Source organism: Mobula hypostoma, chromosome 22 (genome assembly GCF_963921235.1).
Source record: "Mobula hypostoma chromosome 22, sMobHyp1.1, whole genome shotgun sequence".
Taxonomy (NCBI): domain Eukaryota; kingdom Metazoa; phylum Chordata; class Chondrichthyes; order Myliobatiformes; family Myliobatidae; genus Mobula; species Mobula hypostoma.
Genome location: NC_086118.1, coordinates 39,974,862 through 39,997,962, shown reverse-complemented (window position 1 = coordinate 39,997,962; position 23,101 = coordinate 39,974,862). Strand labels below are relative to the sequence as shown.

Here is a 23,101-nt window from a genome sequence, read left to right as displayed (position 1 = left end):
AAGTGCAGCTTCCAAATTCCCACACAGTAGAAGTTTCCTGCAGCCTTGCACTAGCTGGCAAATCTATCCCACCAGTCTCCCAAAAACCGTGTCGTATGTACCAGCTATACACGAGTTGGGCATTCTTGGGGAGAACCAATACTGCTGGGAGGACAAATAAGCATTGGAGAAGACCAAATCTGCAAATATTGAGACGATCTTGCAGCAGAATCTGCACATGTATTGTCAAATCTGGACCCTCCTGACAGAAACAACAGGAATTCTGCAGATGCTGGAAATTCAAGCAACACACATCAAAGTTGCTGGTGAACGCAGCAGGCCAGGCAGCATCTGTAGGAAGAGGTGCAGTCAACGTTTCAGGCCGTCGACTGCACCTCTTCCTACAGATGCTGCCTGGCCTGCTGCGTTCACCAGCAACTTTGATGTGTGTCCCTCCTGACAGTTTCAGGTTGAATTTTGGATTACACAGGGAAAATGACACCTCAACTCTGTTTCGGATCTGAGCTGGCACAGGACTTAAGATCCCATTTATTTCACTGGGGATTGGAGGCTAAGGGATATGGAAGCAAAGAGGAAGTTACTTAATATTATTTTTTTTTAAAGATAAGCATGACAGTATTGAAGAGGGTGGGGAGAAAAATGTAGAGGATAAATTGAGCAAATCCAGCGGGCAGCGCAGAGGCTGATGAGGGAGCATGGGAGGGCTGGCGGGCTCTGACCAACTCAACTGTGCTGGAATTATATTATTGCCATCATGGAAACATGATTGAGGGAAGGGCAGGACTGGCAGCTTAAAGTTCTGGGATGTATGTTTCAGATAAAACAAAGAGGAATGCAAAAGAGGGGAGGTTTCACCACTGACGGAGTACATAGAGAGTAACTCCTAGAGGGACCAGATGAGGCCATATCAATAGAACTTGGTAATAAGAGGGGTGATCACTTTGCTGGGGCTATACTACAGGTCTCCCAGTAGTCAGTGGGAAATAGAGGAACAGGTAAGCATACAAGCAATAGCGTTATAGAAATGAAAGATTTCAACTACTCAAATATTGAAGGGATCGCCTGAATGATAGTTTAGAGGGGGCAGAATTTGTTGTACATTGAAGTATTTTTTTTGAAACAACATATAGATAGTCGTACTAGAGACAAGGCAATAATTGTAGACATAGTAAACAAAACTTGGCAACTGGCAGAAGTGTGGATGGGGGAAGCACTTTGGGATACTGATCATTATTCTGTAAATTTCAAGGCAGTTATCAACAACTGAGAAGTGGGAGTCTTTTAAATTAGAGTGAGTAAGAGTTCAGGGCCAGCATGATTCAGTAAGGGTGAAAGGTCAAGATGACAAGATTATAGAACCTTGGATGACAAAAGGATATTAAAAATCTGCTCGAGAGAAAAGGAGGCAGCAAATGGCAAGTACTGAGGAATTATAGCATATATAGGAGAGAACATAGTAAAAAAAAAACTAGGAGGACATAAAGATGCCTTGGCAAGTAAGATTAAAGCCAATCACAAGGCATTCTGAAGAGTGAGTTCCATTTGGATCAAAGAGGTAATATTGCATGGAGCTAGGTAATGTGGGCAAGATCCCAAATGTATCTGGATGCATCAAGGAGAAGGATGTGGAAGATTAAGTGATCAGGGAGGAGTATGTGGATACTCTGGAACCAGTCAGTATTAAAGAGGATGGGGTGATGAGACGTCAAGGGATGCATAATGGCTGATAATTTACCAGGTTGCTCTGGAAATAAGGGAGAAGATAGCTGGGGTTCTGATGGAGACTTTTGCATTATAAAACTGGGGGATAGCTATGTTGTTCTGTTCTAGAGGATGTTGCTGCTAATCAACTTACAGCTCCATTGTCCTTATGTATAAATGCAAGTAAACTAAAATTGTGTTTTCACCTTTATTTTGCACAACATTTGAAATAAAATTCACTGTTTGAGTTTAGTCTTTAAGCTCTCACTGGACACTCAGATGTTAGGCCTCCAATCTCGAGACCTTGGCCTGGACACACCGATATTAGACTCTATCCTCCAGACAAACCAACCGAGGCACCTCAATCTTCGTGCCTCGACCTGTCACCTCCCTGACTTCAGTCTTTGTGCTTGGGACCTCTATCCCCGGACTCATGCAGCTCTGGACTTTAACCTTCAGCTGTGCCCTCCAGATTTCACCAACGCCTAGATATTGACCCCATGTTTCTCCGATTCCAGGTTTGACTTTGGGGTCAATTAGAAGAACAGAGGTCTGGGCTGATGGTATTTAATCCAGAATATTGTGAAATAGTAAACATTGGGAAGTCAAGTTCTGGTAGGACATATACAGTAACTGGTAGTGACCTTTGGAGCATTGATATACAGATAGACTTGAGAGTGCAAGTTCATAGCTTGTTGAAAGTGGTGACATTGGTTGATAGGCTGCTGATTGTGGCATTTGGCATGGCTGCTTTCATAGGCCAGTGTATGGATATAAGTAGTGTGGTGGTAATAGAAACACTACAGAAGAGACTCACTAGAAAGCTGCCTTTAATGGAGGTCTATAGTTATCAGGAAACATTGGATAGGCTGGGTTTATTCTCACTTGAATGCAAGTAGCCAAGAGATGAACTCTCAAAGGTCTATAAAATTACAAGGGGCATAAATAGGAAAGATGAAGTCTTCTTCCCAGAGCAGGGAAGTCTAAAACTAGATGGCGTAGGTTTAATTTGAGAAAGGAGAAATTGAAAAGACATCCGAGGGCTAGCTTCCCCCTCTCCCCCACACAAGGAGGGTGGTGGTTATCTTGAGTGAGTAGCCCGTGGAGGTGACACAGCTGGACGTAATCACCATGTTTAGAAGGCATTTGGACAGGTACTTTGATAAGAAAGGGGTTTAATGCACACAAATTGGATTAGCGCAGGCAGGCGTCACAGTTGGCATGGAGAAGATGGGTTGGGAAGGCTGGTTTCTGTATTGCATAATTGTATGAATTTAATGCAACTCTTAGGGAGAAAATTCCAGGATTTAGGGCTTTGAACTGAAGACATGAGAACCAAAAACAAAATTCCTTTGACATTTCCTCAGTGACAAAATTACTTAACTGGATAAGGTCAAGCATAATTAATATGTATCACTCTCATCAATTGTTTAAAATGGCAGAGACTTATAATTGTTGAACTAATAATCAGAATCCAATAGTAAATATGAGTGTTGTAAGTTTTCTGGATACTCAAATCAGTATTTACTAACACTCTCTCCGGGTTCTTTCTGTAACTTAGTTCAACCATGGTGTACCTCTTCCCTTTACAACTTCGCACATGACATTTGCTATCTAACCCAGTAATGAACTGGGATCCCACTGTATTCTTACCATTTTAAATTATTGCCTTGTGCTTCCACACCCTGATGTTAAGTGCCCGGGTAAACAATATTTCTTTCAATCTCTGTCTGCAGTACAGCTGACAGGTTCATACAGTTACCTTTGTTTCAGCAGCCGTGTGTTATAAATATGATAGCTGGTTTTAGTGAAAGGGAAAGGCTCCTTACTTATGACAAGATAGTATTACAGAATACATTTACAGGCTGGTACAGTATAACATCGCTGGTTTCTGGACTATACTGATTTCTCTGTTCCTTATGACAATGGCATAATGGCATAAAGTTATTCTTAGATTCAACTTCATTGTCATTCTGCCAAGCACAGATACAAAGCCAATGAAATGCACTTAGCATCTGACCAGAAATGCAAAGAATAGTGCTATTTACAAAATAACTGCGAATAAAAAAAGTGCTACAGCACACAAATATAAAAGTACTGAGACAGTACAATACGGATGCAATACTGCTTAGCACTGTGATGAGAGGTTCAGCAGTGTTACAACCTCAGGGAAGAAGCTCTTCCTGTGCCTGCTGGTGTGGGAGCGGAGGCTCCTGTAGCGCCTACCGGATGGGAGGAGAGTAAAAAGTCCATGGTTAGGGTGAGATGCATCCTTGATAATGCTTTTCCCCAGGCAGCGTTTATGGTAGATGTTCTCAATGGTGGGCAACTGAGTGCCGATAATCCGCTGGGCAGTTTTCACCACCCGCTGGAGTGCTTTGCGGTCTGATATGGGACAATTGCCATGCCACACTGAGATGCAGTTGGTGAGTATGTTCTCAATGGTACAGTGGTAAAAGTATGCCCAACAATACTGCCTTAAAGCTACATGTATGAAGAGATGGCATTTCAAACAGATCTAATTGCAAATGTAAGGAAAGTTGGAGGCTGCGTGTGTATTTATTATCTGGTATTGAGGAAGGAATACCCATGCACAGCAAAACTAATTAAAATCAATTGTAAAAATAATATATAGTCATGTTGCTTTTATTTTGTTCTAGTTCAAGTTTGCAGTTAAGTAACTTTGGCAGTTTCAATCAAAAATACTTTGCTTTATGTATATGCATTGTAAAAATTGAACTATTAAATTAATCATGCAAAATTTAAAACATTAGTTTTCATTTGGAGGGCATGGACTACACTCCCTCTATTGATTGCAAGTCAGTGGAAAATATCGCTTCTTTTAACAAAAAACATAAAATGCAGCAAGTGCTTTGCAGGTCAGGCAGCATCTTTGGAACAAGAAACTAATAAAACATTTCATTAAGAGGCACCTCCTCTGACATTTCTACCTGAAACACTAACTCAGGTTCTTTTCCCAGTGATCCCGTCTGACATGCTGCATGTTTACTGTATTCTCTGATTTTCTTTCAGATTTCCAGCATCAGCAGTATTTTGTTTTCTAATTATCATTTTCTTTTAGCCCTTTCGGATTTTGTTGCAGTAGCCTCCTTCTTTTCACAAGCAACTCCACTTGTTTACAGCCAAGAAATTGTGAACTCCTCTTCCATGAAGACAGAGAGATTTTGCAAAGTCAGCACCTATAAAGAAAATCCGAGTGCATGATGTGAACATAACGGACACAAATACTGTATTGATTTTATTCAAAATGTAAAAGGCAAAATTATTTAACAAAAAGCTGAGATTATGAATTATAAAATGTAATTAAACTCCATGCAGGAGCTCATTAGCCTGACCAGGTGAATCTTGGAGGTAATGCAGATCTACTTGCCTATCTCCCAAACTAGTACACTCGTATGCACTGAACAGCTGCGTTTACCAAGTTCAGAGAAAATGCTCTCTGGAATTTTCCCTGTGAGATCAAGGTCGAATTTAGTATCACCCTTAAGATTAAAGTCACGAGCCTTGTGGCCCATCAGGCCGGTGCTTATGCCGGTTTCCATGGCGTGAAGTGACTGAGCGTACGAGACTCCCCCCCCCCACCCCCCAGATAGGACGCCAGTCTATCGCAAGGTTAACCCCCAGCATTTTTTTTTTGCCAGTACCCAATCTCAGCTGGGTAGACTGGAGCATTGTGTGGTTAAGTGTCTTGCTCAAGGATACACACGCTGCCCCGGCCGAGGCTCGAACCCACGACCTTCAGATCGCTAGTCCAATGCCCTAACCACCTGGCCACACGCCACAGTATCACCCTTACTAAAGACAAACAACCTGGCAAATTCTGCTGAAAGCAGTCAATTTGTGCGGTAATGCAAGTAGTACCCGGATTCTTTGGAACTGCATGTAGGAAGATGTCAATAGTATCAACTGAAAGCAAATTAATAGAATGTGAAAAAGAAATACTTCCCAAATTTAACTCCATTTCCTTTCTGTTCTACAAACTGATAAAAGGCTATCCAGACCGAGTTTCCTCCAAAAGGAACACAACCTTGTCATGGTTTGGAGGCTTGCGTGCCTGAATGACTCGGAGAACGATGTTGGCTGGAGTCAGGGCTTTATGCTTTGGCTCTTGGTAGGGTCACCCATGCCAAACAGGTCAAAGGGTAGAGTCCAGACTATGAGTGGCCCACTGGTCCTCCAGGTTCGAGGGTTCAGCTCAGGGCTAACAACCCTGACTGGTAAAACAGAACTGTTACGGAAACAGCAATAAAGAATCCCTCTATATCTGAGTGCGAGAGTATTCCTGAGTCTCTACCCGGGACTTGCCTGACTGACAGTAATGAAAACTGAGAAGAAACTACTGACATGATGAAGGCAGCTCTGAGCATCGCCAGAGCTGCCCTAGATGCCAGTGACATAACAAGTAAGTAAAGCAAGTAAGACCAAGTTTAGGTCCTCACCTTTGTGTCCAACCTGTAGGAGAAGTCTGAGATTGAGACCCCATTAATAACAACAAACTGTGGGGGATTAGAAACTCCAAAAATAGTAACTCCATGTAAACGTAGGTCATCGACCTGGCTGTTCAAATGGACTATCTCACTGAGCAGCATATTCTGGAGGTGAAAATAAAAAAAAACTTAAAATAAGTTAGTATACCAATCAAGTGTCCACACAACATACGTCAGTTTCTCAAAGATGTTGGTTTATAAAATGGTAAGCAGTTCAATTCAATAAAACTAAGAAAAAAAATCATAATTTGTCAACAAATAACAAAATGCAGCTTTAAAGATTATACGAAGTTGCAATGCTGTACTGAAATGCAAATTAAACAAAATTTTAAAAGTACATATAAAGAAAATAAATCTTTCATTTACAGCTTAAGATCTGCAAAGCCTATAACTTGGGTTGTTTAGAGCTCAAATTGCTATTTATGATTCCCAAAGAATTTTCCAATTTCCAGTAATCAACGTTTGTCCTTTGTTCACTCGCCTTGCAATGTCCTGCGGGTTTTTCTATCTGCAGCTGACGGTGCTCAATTGATCACACATCATGAGGTGCAGATTGAGTTTGGCCCATTTTTATAATAGTTGCCACATTATGGGAGACTTACACACGCAATTTAATCACACTCCTTTGTGCGCTTAACAGCATAGAAATTTGATTGCGTGGCACCATTTATTTCAGCACTATATGAATGAAATTGGTCTTCACTCAGTGATCCCATATTGTGCTATAACAACCATTGCTAGGTTGTTTCCTGTCACTCCAGAATTCAACCTAACGTGTCTCGACATGAGCCATGCTTGTGCTTCTAATGCCATTTCTGCTTTTGACACACACTAAATGACTTCATTCGCAAAGCATTGCTGGAGAAATTAGTTGTTATTGATCACTCCAGGAACAATTGTGCTCTCATTGTGCTACATGGGACTGCAATCCTGCTTAGCTAAATTGGATTACTTACCTAAGGCTCCTCTCTGACAAGAGTTACTACTACAACCATCTCTCCTTCTACTAACTTTGCCCTGGCTCTCCAGCTGGCACAACCCCTAAATGTCTAGAGCACCATATCCATTCCCAAGCTCTTCCATTTTCTCAAACTCTTGATTGCTCACTCCCCGAACCCTCTGATCCACATGTTTGTTGACACCTTAATGGAGATTTTTATTGTTGATTAGCCCCCTGTGCACTCAAAGTGCCGACCTCAAACCAGCCAAGTTTCATCTTCTATCACAGGCCCTGAGATTATCCCACTGCCTAGTTCCCAGCTAGTCCAGGATCCTGCATTTCTTTCATGCAGGAAAAACTTGCAATATATATGCACTAGTACCTAGAGTTGAGTCTTCAGTGCGACTGAAGCTTGCAATGGCCGGTCCACAGGTGTAACAGATGCAGAGGTAGTGCATAAAAACCATACTAGTACACCATTCTTGGTGCTCCCAAGATGAATGTTCTTTGTGTAAGTAAAGCAGTAGAAGTGTCTCGTTCAGAGAAATGTCGGCACTTAAACAGTCATTGTAATTTATCCGGGGGAGGATATGGATATGATTCAACTCTAAAGGCATGATTAATGGGTATCTGAAATCAGCTATACATACGTTTTTAGCGAGGAAGATAATTTTAGTATAGTCTCCTCTCTCATAGGTCAGTAGACTGTCACCATCATCCCAGAAGAGTTCTCCTCTTGCATCTACTTGATCAGACAGTGCCACGATCAGATGAAATGGGTTTGTACGAGAGACAGCAGTTGTTCTACTGGGCTCCTTAACAAAAGACACAATAATATCAACTGTTATTCTTATGTTCTGGAGTCAAATCAGCACTACTAAAAGTATTTATAATGCACAATTGATACATGAAAGGGCTATTCATTCAGCTGTTCTCAGGGAAAAAAAAAGTCAGTCCTGTACAACAAATTATGAGGTTGGCAGAGCAGATGGCAAGAGATCCTCTATTGGCTATACTTCTCGCTGCCTCACTAAAGCAGTCAGCATAATTAAAGACTCCACCCACTCCATATATTCTCTCTTCTCCTCTTTCCCATCGAGCAGAAAAAACAACAGCCTGAAAGCACATATTATGAGGCACAAGGACAGCTTCTATCCCACTGTTATCATACTCTTGAACAGACCTCTTGCGTGATAAGATGGACTTTTGGCCTCAATCTTCCTCATGATGATCTTGCACTTTATCATTTACCTGCACTGCACTTATTTTTAGTAACTTTTACACTTTATTCTACATTATTATTGTTCTACCTCATTCTGGCTCAATGCACTGCGTGATGATTTCCGATGTATAAACGCTATGCAAGTCAAGCTTTTCACATGTGACAATAATAAACCAATTTTCATCTCATACTGAAGATGTATGAATTGAGATGAAGAGGGCTTAAAAATAAGATTGAGGAAGGGAAATTTTCCACACAGACAGTGGTTGGAATTTGGAGCATGTTGCTTGAGGAGATGCTGCAGGCAGATACTTTCACGACATTTAAGCAGCACCTGGACAAGCACTTGAATAGCTGAAGCATAGAAGGCTACGGATGAAATGTAAATTATTGGGATTAGTACGGGTGCAGAAAGTTGTGGATTCTGCCCGCTCCTTCATGGGCACTAGCCTTAGCAGCATCCAGGACACCTTCAAAAGACGATGCCTCAAAAAGGCAACATCCATTATTAAGAACCCCCATCACACAGTTTACATGCCCTCTTCTCATTTCCACCAACAAGGAGGTGGTACAGGAAGACACATACTCAAAGTTCCAGGACAGCTTCTTACCACCCGCCATCAGATTTCTGAATGGACAATGAATCCATAAGGACCATCTTTCCCTCTCTTTTTGCACTATTTATATAATTTAATTTTCTTTTTATGTGTACTTATTGTAATTTATAGCTTTTATTGTGCATTGCTCCTGCAAAACAACTAACTTCATGAGATATGCCAGTGATATTAAACATGATTCTGATTCCAGATGAGTATAATGGCGGATGCAGACATGGTAGACTGAAAAACCTGCTTCTGTGTTGATAGATTCCACGACTCCATCGCAGGAATCCACAATACAAACAGAAATATAGGTTTCTAATTCTGTAAATTAGGTTACAAAACGTCAAAATGTGTTAAAAACCCAAGTTGCCTGTGCCTTGTAGCAGAAATAATCTGAAAGAATTCAAGTGCAGATACGTTAAAGATAAAATTCACCCTTGACAGAGGTGCAATAAAGTTAATCTGGTGAGATGCCCAAAATGGCACTGACATACTTTCACCTGTTTTGCATCCCTGCTGTACTTAAACCTTGCTTCAGTTGAAGTTACGTGCATACACTTACCTGTAGTGGCAAAATGCAGCCTTCGCGCACATGGACATTGATAGTATCCAAGGGTGCCTCTAGTAGAATGTACTGGCCTTTGCTATGAATAGCAGAACCCTAAACATTGAAATATACAAGATGAGAGATGGAGAAAGATATCAAAATGAGACAAATTTCTAGCAGTTCACACAGAAATAAGAATACTAGGGGTACACTGAGGCAAACCTATTTAACCACATATCATCCACTACATAACTTCTGGATTGTAGAGATCGGTTTCGAATGGAGTTGAACACTCCCACATCTGGATATTGCAGTGCAAATATTTTACACTTCCTTGGAATGAAACTTTTTAAAAACTGAACACCGCTCCTCCCATCCCGTTAACTATAACAAAAAAAATCTGTGTAATAGTTAGCTTGGCAAGTCGCATCGATGAGCACACAAACTTGAGGAAAGGCAAGAAATGGACGACTGCACAAATCAACAAACTTATTCAAATGACATCCCAGATCAAGGTGTGACACAAACATAAGCACAGTAAACAGGGGACATCTGATGTAGTTCGCTAACCATGATCATATATTAATAACAGCCTTATTTATACAGCACCTTTCATACATTAAGATGCAGGCTCAAAGTGTTTTACATAGATTGCAAAGATAAATCAATATCATAAAAATATGAGACAAAAATTAAAATTCATAAGCATTATATAGAATGAACTGTAAACAAATATACCAAATTATATAAATGCAATCAACATCAAAAGGCATCAAGTAATCCTAAAAGTAAGCCAAATTTTAAAAATAGGTATTTATAAGTATTTTTAGAAGTACTGAAGAATGAGAAATATACGACTCACATTGTACAGATTATACCATGTAGTAGAGGGAAAATAAGCAGACACTTCCACTGTTTCAGGCTCTAATACTGGACTGATGAGAAGGGCCTCCCCCAACATAAACTGACGATCAATGCTCCAGGTATTTGGATCTTCAGAGAATCTAAATTCAAGAAAGAGAATGCTAATTTATCCATACAAGACCAACACAATTGAAGTATATTCCTTTTCAAATAAAGACATAAAATGTACACTAAATTGATATCTTAATATTTTCCATAAAAATAATTGATGGTATAGACACACATGTACTTAGAAAGAGTGGGGCTTCAAATATTTCTTGATCACATAGTTGTATTTCTAAACTCAGGTATGCTGCTTAACTAGGAAGTGGAGCAGGAGTCCACTATTCAAAAATTTGAACGTAATGTACTATTCAATAAGACAATAGCTGGTCCTTTGCTCCAAATCCACTTTAATATCTGGTCTCCAAAATATTCTGCTTCCCAAAAATCGATTCATCTCCAGTTTAAATCAATTTAATGATTGAACATCAGGAGGCTTCTTCTGCAGTGAATTCCAAATATTCACAAAACAAAAAAAAAAATCTTTATTTCACTCCTTATTCCTAATTCTAGCTCAATAGAAAAAGAACCTTTTACTATTTACCTTGTCAATTCTTCTCAGATTTTTGTTTGGTTTAAAAAGTTAATCTAATATTCTTTTAAATTTATGATATTGCAGGTCCAAACCTTATCAATTTTTCACCACAGGACAGTCTTCTCATCCCATCTTCTTTTAACCACTCCCAATTGCATCACCTTGAATGCAACTATATCTTTGTTAGCAAAGAAACTCAAAGCTCCACTCTAGCTGCCTCTCACCAAAACCCTGAATAGTTGCTACAGGATTTCCTTATACTTGTTCACCAATCTCAATAGTTTTGTTTTTGTAACTGCCTAACGATACACTCCCAGAGAGATACAACATGAAAACGGACCTTTCAACTCACCAACTCTATACTGACCATCACCCATTTCAAGCAATCCATCGTCAATCCCTTTCGAGTCCTCACCAATCCTCATTAGTCCTCTCCAGTTCTACCACTCAGGTACACACTAGGTGTTATGTACAGTGGCCAATTAACCCACCAACCTGCATGATTTGAGATGTGGATCACCTGAAGAAAACCCACATGGTAACAGGGAGAATGTGCAAACTCCACACAGACAGCATGAAAAGTTAGGATTATGTCTGGGTATCCGGCACAGTGAGGCAGTAATTCTGCCCCACTCTATTTGTTTCTACCCTAGTTAAGTCTTCCTTCAGCCTTCTTTGTTCCAAAAGAAACAAACAGCCTAGCTAATCTTTCCACACCCCAGAGGCATTCAAATCTCTCCGCATTTCATAAACTGCTCAGCATTCAACAAGTATTCTAGTCTAATCTTCCAAACTTTTTCTCATAATAATCAACCTTTAACTGCCATACATGCTTGCAACTCAACATGCTCGAAATAGCTTCCATTTCCAACAAGGTTCTTTTCATTAACAAATTTACAAATGGTCAAAATTGGCCCCAAGGCCAATGGAGCTCTCTACACAAGAAGAAAATTACTTCTTCCAATTGGGCAATATTACCAGTCGGGGACAAGGAAGTCATTTTTAAGAAGATCCAAAAAATCTGCAGATGCTGTAAATCTAAAAATCATAAAATGCTGGAAGCAGGAAATTTCAAATACATATCTTCCTGCATTTTCAGTTTTATTTTGTTTTTAAGAGGGACTGTACTTCATGTGCAAGCGAAAATATGGGGAAAAGGCAGGTTGGTGGAGCTGAGTCCCTGACCAGATAAGACACCATCTTATTGAATAGGGGTGCAGGCACGACAGGCCAGATAGCCTACTCCTGCTCCTATTTCCTATACTTTATGTAAAATATAAATACATCGGGGTTTCTAGTGACCCACATTTTAATTTTGAATGAACTCATAGAGAAACTTTTATTTAAAATTTAAACATGTTTGGATAATCTAGAATATCTGCGGCATGGCATATTGTACTGCAGGTACTGAAAATGCCTCACAGTTCCAGGAATGCAGCTTTAATTTTGACATCCTGCGTTGTATGTGGAGTTTACACATTTTTCCTGTAACTGTGGGTTTCCCCAGAGCCCTCTGTATTCTCCTATATTCTCAAGGCACGCTGGTTGTTAGGTTAATTTACTAAAATAAATTAACCTTACCAGAAGGTGATTGGTAGGAGAATAAGTGTGGTGTGAGTGAGTGAGCATGTGAGACAGAAGCTATCAAGACAATAATTGGGGGATTTGGTTTGAAATCTACAAGAAACTCTATGGGCCAAATCGCCATTTCCTAACTTTACAAACAAGAGAAAATCTGCAGATGCTGGAAATCCGAGCAACACACACAAAATGCTGGAAGAACTCTGCAGGCCAGGCAGCATCTACGGAAAAAAAAAGTACAGTTGACGTTTCGAGCCGAAATCCTTCGGCAGGACTTTATTAGGGTACAAATACATTACTAAAAAGGCAACATACTCAAATGACAGTGGCCGAACAACCATCTCTCCAGCAGTGTGTGCCTTGTGGAAAAGTGTGTAAAGGAAAGGGAGCAGCATGTATCTGGTGAAGAGAGCTTTCCGCATTGCTGATTGAGCTGATTCACTGAAGACGTATGGTTCCTGGGACTGAAAAACAAAAACAGTGCATTATTACTTTTTAAATCTGCTGTTCCTGTCAAGGGGCAAATATTAAGTCACACTTTAGTCCTCAATATCATCAAGTTGATCAGTTGATAAAGTTGGACTTCACCTGAACGCTAAAAAGACAGAGTACATGGCGTTTCACTGCGACGACGGTACTCTCAAGACCGTAAAGAATGATACCATTAAGAAAGTCTTTGACTACAAGTACCTCCGGTCAAGGATGACGAGTTCGGAGAAGGACATAAAGATACGGAAGGAGCTGGCGTGGAGGGCTATGAACAACATGAGGGAAGTCTGGAAGTCGAACCTGATCAGAGGGCTTAAAAAGAGGGTTTTCACGGTAGTCATAGAGTCCATTCTCACATACGGATGTGAGACATGGACACTCACCAAGACTATGCGAAAGTCTCTAGATGGTTGCTATACACGAATGCTCCGGATGGCTCTTGATGCGAGTTGGCAACAGCACATGACGAATGTCGAGCTCTATAACGACCTACCAATGCTCACCACTAAAATCGAGGCGAGAAGACTGCAACTCGCGGGGCACTGTCTACGCCACCCTGAACTATCCGCCAGCCTAGTCATCATATGGGAGCCCAGGCATGGTAGGATGAACCCTGGGCGCCCTCCCAAGACTATGGTCAACACGTTTCTAGAAGACAGCAGCACGGCTGATGTAGATGAACTGAACACACTGATGAGGGAGAGGGAGAAGTGGAGAGTCCGTCATCATGCCCGACGCCGGCCTCCTAGGCCTGAGTCGACGTAGTAGTGGAAGATCAGCTGATAAACCCAATAGCTATTCACAGGGAGCTTGTCAGAGAAGGAGCCTCAAATGCTCAGGCAGATTTTTAAAGGTATTTCCTAATAAGGAGACAAGGAGAGGGGATGGTAAAGAGGGAGGAAGTAAGGGTGATTGGGGGAGGTTAAGGGTGCTGATTAAAATTAATTCAGTCTGTGAGATTCATATCAAAAGATCCATTGCATTTAAGTGCTATGTATTAAGTGGGAGCTCTTCTATATCCATTTATGAAGATGCAAACTGGTGAACACGATCAGTTTTAGTCAGCTATGCATAGCAGAAACGTGTTACACTAAGTGTGCTTCTGTGAATGAAGGCTTTAATGCAACTTTTGACCAGACTCCAGCATATTCTTCTTCACCACATGCTGAAGAGCTTGCGAGGGGTCCTTTTGAGATGCCAGGAACATATGCTCCCTATAGTAGCTTGGCAGGAAGCATAAGTACGATGTTTTTCTCCCAACATTCCTCTGCAAATAGTAGAGCATGACAAGGAGACCACCAAATCTTGAAATGATTCCACTCACATTTGTCATTCTCCTTTAACAAAATTAAATCCTTCAGTTGAAAATAGAGAAAACTTTATAAGCAGAACACATATCCAAAAGCTCACTCTAAACATTAAGTCTTGTGCATGCCAAATATTGCTACTGAACATCTTTATTTCAAATATTCAAATACCAGTGTTCATAGAAGGATCAGAAGTGGAAAGAGTGAGCAATTTCACATTTCTGGGTGTCAACGTCTCTGAGAATCTATCCTGGGCCAAACGTATCGATGCAGCTACAAAGAAGGCATGATAGTAGCTATATTTCATCAGGAGTTTGAGGAGATTTAGTACGTCACCAAAGACACTCGCGAATTTCTACAGATACACTGCAGAGAGCATTCTAACTGGCTGCACCACCAAGGGGCACAGGGGCCCACTTCACAGATTCGATATAAGCTGCAGGAAGTTGTAAACTCACTCAGCTCCATCACGGGCACTAGCCTCCGTAGTACCCAGGACATCTTCAAGGCGATGCCTCAAAAAGGCGGCATCCATCATTAAGAACCCCCAGCGCCCAGTCCATGCCCCGTTCTCTTTGCTACAATTAGGAAGGAGGTACAGGAGCCTGAAGGCACACATTCAATGATTCAGGAACAGCTGCTTCCCCCTCTGCCATCATATTTCTGAATGGACACTGAACCCATGAACACTACCTCAATATATTTTCAAAATTTTTATATTTGCACTATTTAATTTAACTATTGAATATACATACACTCATTTACTGTAATTCATAGTTTTTTCTCTATTATTATGTATTGCATTGTACTAAAACCGAAAAGACAACAAATTTCACGACAGACTTGTGTGATATTAAACCTGATTCTGATTGTTTCCCGCAACACACATCAAAGTTGCTGGTGAACGCAGCAGGCCAGGCAGCATCTCTAGGAAGAGGTACAGTCGACGTTTCGGGCCGAGACCCTTCGTCAGGACTCTTCCTCTTCCTAGAGATGCTGCCTGGCCTGCTGCGTTCACCAGCAACTTTGATGTGTGTTGCTTGAATTTCCAGCATCTGCAGAATTCCTGTTGTTTCTGATTGTTTCCCCTTGCTTTTTGAAAGCATTGCCTCCAGTCATGAAACTGTTATTGACAAATGAGGAAATGTTTGTAATCTGGAAAACGAGGGATCACAGTGGAGAAAGCTGCATATAGAGCGATAATGGGATTTGTGAGTGAACCTCTCACACTCAAATTGCACAGCTGAATCATACCCATCAAAAATAAAAGAAGTTAATTCTTTGGTTTATTACAATGTCATTTCATGGAAATGATAAGTGCCAAGGCAAATACATTACAAGTTAAAACAGACAGCAAGCATCTACTTTACGGGTCGCCCTACTCCATAAACACAGGTGCGGATCACATCCTTTAGTAATAATAAACAACGAACCAATTCCTGCATCTCACAGTGTTAAATATTCAGTACTTTAAAACAATACGTACCGGCTCTTTCCAGGCATTGTGATTCCGCATAAATGGGTAGAATGATCCAAGTTGTGTCCAGCGCACACAGAGTTCTTCAGTGGTGGCTCCACCGAAACCACAGACATCCGCTCCCACAAGAGGAATTCCATACATATTAAACAGCATTACAGCTGTAATGACAGCACAAAAAAAAATCATCTTGCACATTCCACATATGATAATTAAACTGTACACTATTTAAAAAGCACTGTATGACTATGCTACTTTAAATAAAACAAAAGTCAGAGCCTATAAATAAAAAGGATTTATTCTTCGGTGGAATAATATGTGCTGCATCTTCAGTTTTGACAGAATACAGAAACACTAAGGCAGCAGAAATTTAAAACAAGGAGAATTGTCATTTACAGACAGTGGTTAGTACATAATAGTAAGGGCAAAGGCTGAGAGCAGTTGTTTGCTCCATTATCTGCTAGTGAAGTTGCTTGATTCATCTATTCAACATTAAACAAATTAGAAAGTCTAAATTGTTTAAGAGATTAAATACACAGATGCTATACTTTATGAACAACCTTTCACCTTGTACATGTCTAGCAAGATATGTAGTATAAACAATTCTTGTACCTCTCCATTATTTATATCTATGTAGTTTGCAACACCATTCTACCCTCAATAGCTGGAACCAACACTAGAAAGTCATAATTACATCTTAATATTAAATGCTACACAAAATCAACTTCTCAACTTCTAATATAAACCAATTATAATTTAAATGCTTTCTTTCCAAACACTTCATAGTTTTACATTTCTGATAGAAAATATTAAAAGTTAGATGATTAAAACCATAATAATGTAAATCTAAAACTATATTCTATAGCTCATAGCTTTTGAAAAGGAGACATAACTCTATAAATAAAATTGAAAAGTGCTTAAATCAGGGGTTTCCAACCTGGGGTCCACACACCCCTTGGTTAATGGTAGGGGTCCATGCATTAAAACAAAGGTTGGGAGCCCCTTCCTTAAATGCTTAGTAGATAGACAATGTCCTTATAGAAAGGAAATTAACTTATCAGGTGATTTCCAAAACTCTAAGCCAAAACACCTGGGATGGTGTAATACATGTCACTCCAGTTGCTTCTGATATCCCCAGTCCAGTGTCCAGCATAATGACCATGACTGGGAAAAGTGGACCTTGAAATCACAAAAGGACGCTTTCCAATCACCTTGATCAACGCACTAAATGAAAGAAAGAAGATAATGTGTAACATATACAGACCTGATGAAGGGTCTTAGCCAGAAACATTTATTCCTCTTCATAGATGCTGCCTGACCTGCTGAGTTCTAGCATCTGCAGAATCGCTTGTGTAACACATGGTGGTTTAAATTTTGCATCAGCTGACTCTTGACAAATTATCTCACTTTAATTCAGAACTATAGAAGTTACTTTCAGTGATGAACCAACAGAAGCTACAGTTAGTAATGGATTTTTAAGATTAATACTAATTCCCAGGGCCATTTATTGCTGTCGCACTACCATACTTACTTAATTGAAAAGATTAGAATTTAGTCACTGGGTTCTATAGGTAGCTGCACTTTTACACCTCATGCCTCCTTATATATCCTATTAACTGCCTCATATTGCTTATACTTTCTAACCTCATTTATAGAGGTTAGAATGCACAGATTACAATGCAATGCACAGTAATCATTACAATGCACAGATGAAATCAGATTTAGCACCCTCCACTACCACGTTATTTAGCATTGGTACTGATGTTGCTAAAACTTGGAGAAAGCAGAAGCATACAGAAATACTGCATACTCCCAAGTTACAGTCCACACCTCAGTCTGATCAGATCATTCACTGGACAGTAAGCAATGAGAATAGTGATACAAGCTGTGATTCATAACGGGCTTTGGGGGAATGCAATAACACTGACTCTTACGCAGTTGACAGTAGAATCTAGTCAAAGTCAAAGCAGAAAGCATTGACATATACACAAACTATACTTATGCACACTTACAATGAGAAACATTTGCAGCAACATCACATGCACAAAACATAGGATATCCAACATTCACATGAAAACTGAAACATAAATTATACATAAATTTTTACACAACCAGAACCCAAAAAAAAACATGTTGATTAAAGACCAAGAATCCTCAAATAATTCAGAGAATGTATCTGATCACTAGCTGAAACATTCAGACTAAGAACATAGTGAATTTGATAATGCGTCAATGTCAAAAGTGGATTTTGTTTATTAGGTTGTCTGATCTTAACTAACTGATAAACAAGATCCTCTTTTGACAACGACACATTATGTTTAGAAGAACTATAGATGCTAATCATATTGCAGGTACTTACTTGTGTGCACTTAGTGAGCCCTTTGCATCACATTAAATTGAACACCCTATCTGCCCATTTGTCAAAGATTGCACTTGAAGAATACAAATATGCTCAAAAAAAACAGCAACTCAGAACAAAATTTGTGCTGCAACACCTTTAAAACATTCTCTATAATAAACGTCTGTCTCATTACACTCATTACTGCACCCATGCCCATTAAAATTAATGCACAATTATAATAATTGTCACCCACTTATGAGTAGCAATGGCTTCAGTTAATCCATACAAGTTGTGCAGGTTATAATGTGATGACAGATACTGTTTCCCAGTCATACACACTGTGCGGGACCTCAGATATCTGCCAGTTACACCTGCAACAGACAAACAGACAGCAGTTATTTTTGTAACAATCTGATTAAATGCTTACATGTATAAAATGTTGCAAAACACCAAACAGATAAGTTAACAGGTTAAAAAAAATGCAGAAAATTCCTCAACAATTTCTGCAAAGAAATGGTACAGGCATTTCCGACAGGAAAGTGTTTAAAGACATATCCTGTCTCTCATAATGAATTCACTTCTACCTGGTACATAAGGAGGGTTTTCTAAATTGTTGTCTGGACAGCCATTCATTGCTCCAGTAACAAAATTGGACGGCTCATTCATATCCTGTGAGACAAAGAATTCATTTCAGTTTTGCAAGAAATGTAGCCCTAAAGAAAAGTGCAGCACACTGTCAGCCTGGATGTTATCTTCTTTAAGATCTTTTAACCGACATGTAGTACACTCTCTTTTAGCATCCTTTTCGTGCTTCATTCTCCACCAATAAGGTGAACTTCAAATCTACTGGATCCTGAAAACCAAGTTCGTGTTACCTGGGTATATACAATTTTCAGGAATAAAGGCAAACTTCTCAATGGAAAACAATTATCTTCCAACTTATAATCTTAATTGCATTGCATGCACCTCACAAAATCATGGTGCTGGGATGTATTAAAGTTTTGATTCACGTTTATGAGCATTCGTAATTTTTTTTCATCTTGAATGAATGAAATAATTGTACGTGTACAATTCTCTGTCTTAGTCTAGAACATAGAACAGTACAAGACACGTGGAGACCCTTAGGACTCTAGAACATATTCTAGATACAGAATAGTACAATACAGCCCATAATATGGCGCCAACCAATTAAATGGCTAACTAATCTCTTCTGCCTACACAATGTCCATATCCTTCCATTTTTCTCACATTCATGTGCCTGTCCAAACGTCTCTTAAAAGTCCCTAATGTTTCTGCCTCTACTACTGCCCTAGGCAGAGCATCCCTGGCACTCGCCAGTCTATGCAAAAACTTGCTTCTCACATCTCCTTTGGAGTTACCCCTTCTCACCTTAAAAATAATTTTCACACTGCAGCAAAGACTGTGCATTAATGAAGTAACAGAAAATGATGCCAGCTTAAATGCACAAGCTTTACCAATGTCCTCACATAAAAATTTATTCAACATTTTAGTATTGAAGTACGAGTATTGTAGACAGTCATACAGACCTGGAGACAGAAACTGGCTGACTGAAAATTAACAAAATTAGTTCTATTCATGCCCATGCACTACTCAGTTTATAATCAGCCTTACTTAATAAATGCACATTATTTTGTATGTTAATTTTATGTTCAAAAATGTTTGAATAAAGAAATGTAAATAATGTTTTTATTATAAAACTTAAATTATAGGTATATTGAATATGTTATAAAGTAACAACGGCTTTAGCAATTGTCTCATAGAACAAAAAAAAATGTAAACTTAGTTTACATACTTACAATCCATAATCCATCAAAAGCCACCCGATCATGAAACTCCTTTATGTTCTCATACCACCAGGCCCAAGTCTCTGGATTTGTAAAGTCTGGGAAGGCACAGGGACCAGGCCAAACCTGAGCAAAATAATCACAGCACAATTCTAAAAGACTTACAGAGGTTGGATGCAGAGTCAAATTCAAATCCATACTACATTGATATGATGAGAAGCTGTGATCTGGTTGCAATACAGAATGAGTGGGGACAGAATCAAGTTCAGTTTTATGTGGAAATGGGTTCCAAAGCAGCACATTTAGAGTTCAAAGGATGGCATGAAAAATGATTCTTGAAAATCATACCACATTAAGAAGGCTCATTTGAAATTGCAACCATGATAGACTAACTTAATCAAACCTTCATATAATAAGAAATGCACAATGATAATCTGAGGCCCCCAAAAATAAGTTGTTCTGTAGTCATTTTATTACAAATGAAATTAAACTCAGACTTCCTGTTGTGTCCCAAATCCTCAATAAAGGGGCACAGAACTTTTATTAAGTAAGGCTCTCTGTGGTTTTCATGCAACCCAACTGAGCTTTATTAAACAAAAATATAAAATTTTTCAGATGTGTATATTCAAGTTAAGAGAAGCTTCATGCAAAGCTGTTTATTGAACATCATAAGCCTTAGTGATTACTTTAATGGGACACATACATGAAGTAAGTAGAATTGCACAGTAATAAATAACAAAAATAAAAGTCAATGGAATGACAGATGTATTTGGACACTGGGACTGAATTCATAATGATACCAATTAGTAGACTTTTAAAAGGGATGGCATAATTTTGGATCAAGATGTTATTCAGAGAGGCATTTAACACCTTATTTGTAAGCCTACAACTGATATTTTGAGAACAGTTTGTGATATTTCTCAGATTTTTCATTTCTTTGTGTGAAAGACAGTTGGGTTCAGTAATGCTGTCAATGTTACTGAACACTCCGTGAAATACAAATGGAAAAGCGTAATTAAAAAGACCAGGCAAACTTCTTAATGCGGCACTGACCTCGCCTATTAATAGTTCATCAGTTTCATTTTTTATAAAGACACCTCTCTTTATGCCATCATCAAATGGCTTGTATTCCCCAGCTCCCTGTGAACTGCTGATTCCTGGATCCTATAGCAGAAAGAAAATAAACACAGTTTAAAGAACTTCAGGAAAAAGGAATATGAGAATTACTGCAAATACATAGGTAATCACGATAAGGTAGAAAAACAAGGTACATTTTTGGCATATGAAGAAGTCAAATGAGATTATGAGACAAAGGCAACACAGTCTGTAATTTGGCTAAAAATAGTTCTATCTTGGACTGTCTTGGTTCACTGTAATGTATGGAGAAACATCTGGTATCCCCATATCATACTCTACCAAGAGATATCATCTTCAGGTGGACTTTCCAAGAGGAAAAAAGTATTTCATCACAACCACATAATGTATTGGGTTCTGAAAAGTCAGACATTTCTGCAATTTTAAAGAGATCTGCAACTGGCACTTTTTTTAAAATCACGAGTTTGATTTTTAACATTTACCTGAAACAGCTCAAAAATTACCCGAGAAATGAGAAGCTTAAAATTGTCCTCCTCTCTTTTAAATTGCAGGAAGAATGAACCACATATTTCATTGTGACGTTTATGAATGGTGTTATCAACAGAAAAACATTTCAATATTGCAAAAACATTAGAGTCACGCTAAGGGAATTTTCTGAACAGTCTATGTTGCAACCAACTGTGGCAGACTGGCCACAGCCATGATGCAGTTAAAGTTTTTTTTTAGATGATACAAATCGAAACTGCAGGTGCTGGAATCTGGAGCAACATTCTGCTGGAGGAACTCAGTATATGTGGGAGGGAAAGGAATTGTCTCTATTTCGGATTGAAACTCAACATCCCGATGACTCAAGATGTCGACAACTCCTTCCTCGTCAAGTTGCTGCTCGACCTGCTGACTTCCTCCAGAAGATTGCTTTCTGTGCTAGGTGACTTGAATGCTGTAGTGGCACTTACCAGTCACTTGATGGCATGAATGAGCTACATCCTCTTGAAAGCATTAATGAAGTTTTGGACACGTAATAATGAATCACATACTGTATTAACAAAAATCCATTTTCTCCTCATTAATTTTATTCACCAAGGATGATAAATTGTCTTTTCCCCCACCCTCCAAACTCAAAAGAAAGCTGAGATTTCGTATTGGGAGGTTTCATTTCAGAACCACCTACAATGGAAAAACTGCTCTGAATGAATATCTCACTGAACATCAACCAACACCTCATCCCAACATCTGCTTTCTCCCAGCATCCACCATCTTGCAAAATGGAGACAGTCAGAATACAAGGCCTGTTAGCACAGGAAATGACAAGAAATAAACATACATACTATAGCCCAGGGAGATAATGTATATGGCTGCTTTACCTTTTAAACATTTGAGAATCAAATCAATGGTATTTTTAATTAGTGGATAATTTGTGCATTTTTCTTCTTACCAAAATCATGACATATTTTAAGCCTTTTTTGTGAAATTCATCCACCATCTCCGGATAGTCACCATAGTATTCTAAGTTATAAGTGAAGTCTTTCCTCCAATCCATGTAGTCTATATCATTCCACTGTACATCCTGAATGAAAAAATCAAGAAGAAAGGAATAGTTTTGTCTCCTGTTAATAATCAATAATATAGAGGTGAGAGATATTCTTATCCTTTGAGCTCATTTCCCTGCTTGTAGGGTTACACCACGCATTCTCGCAATCCAGAATAAAGACACATAATTGAATACAATTTCAAAAGCGTACCTCTAAGAAGAACAATCTTTGCAAACTGTTGCCCACAATTTATATGCATGGCAAACTGAAAGCAATTTTGTACTGTTAATTCTGCCGATTTAACTTTTTTGCTGCTACTCAAAAAAAAAACTAATGAATACTGTATATCAACCCACCATCTGTTCAAAAACACCTTTAAGCATCTTCCCTTTGTCTGCCGCAAAAAAGCAAAATCTCCCGGTGGCTGCACATTTCAATTTGACTTCCCATTCC

At 39.2% G+C, this 23,101-nt stretch overlaps 1 protein-coding gene across 2 annotated transcripts in view; it reads right to left on the bottom strand.

Annotated features, from left to right (window-relative positions):
* Positions 1–477: 477 nt before the first annotated feature.
* The window catches only part of LOC134360294 (lysosomal alpha-glucosidase-like), a 62,491-nt gene continuing 39,867 nt past the window's right edge, over positions 478–23,101 (bottom strand). For both annotated transcript variants that reach the window (XM_063074485.1, XM_063074486.1), the window contains 13 exons: positions 22,552–22,683; positions 21,075–21,185; positions 20,034–20,147; positions 18,801–18,885; positions 18,470–18,587; positions 16,966–17,099; positions 15,885–16,036; positions 12,918–13,066; positions 10,383–10,524; positions 9,536–9,634; positions 7,800–7,964; positions 6,162–6,314; positions 478–4,901 (listed from right to left, as the gene is read on the bottom strand). In XM_063074485.1, the coding sequence (XP_062930555.1) occupies positions 4,839–4,901; positions 6,162–6,314; positions 7,800–7,964; positions 9,536–9,634; positions 10,383–10,524; positions 12,918–13,066; positions 15,885–16,036; positions 16,966–17,099; positions 18,470–18,587; positions 18,801–18,885; positions 20,034–20,147; positions 21,075–21,185; positions 22,552–22,683 (1,617 nt within the window). In that variant the 3' untranslated portion in view covers positions 478–4,838. The remainder of the gene's footprint in view (positions 4,902–6,161; positions 6,315–7,799; positions 7,965–9,535; positions 9,635–10,382; positions 10,525–12,917; positions 13,067–15,884; positions 16,037–16,965; positions 17,100–18,469; positions 18,588–18,800; positions 18,886–20,033; positions 20,148–21,074; positions 21,186–22,551; positions 22,684–23,101) is intronic.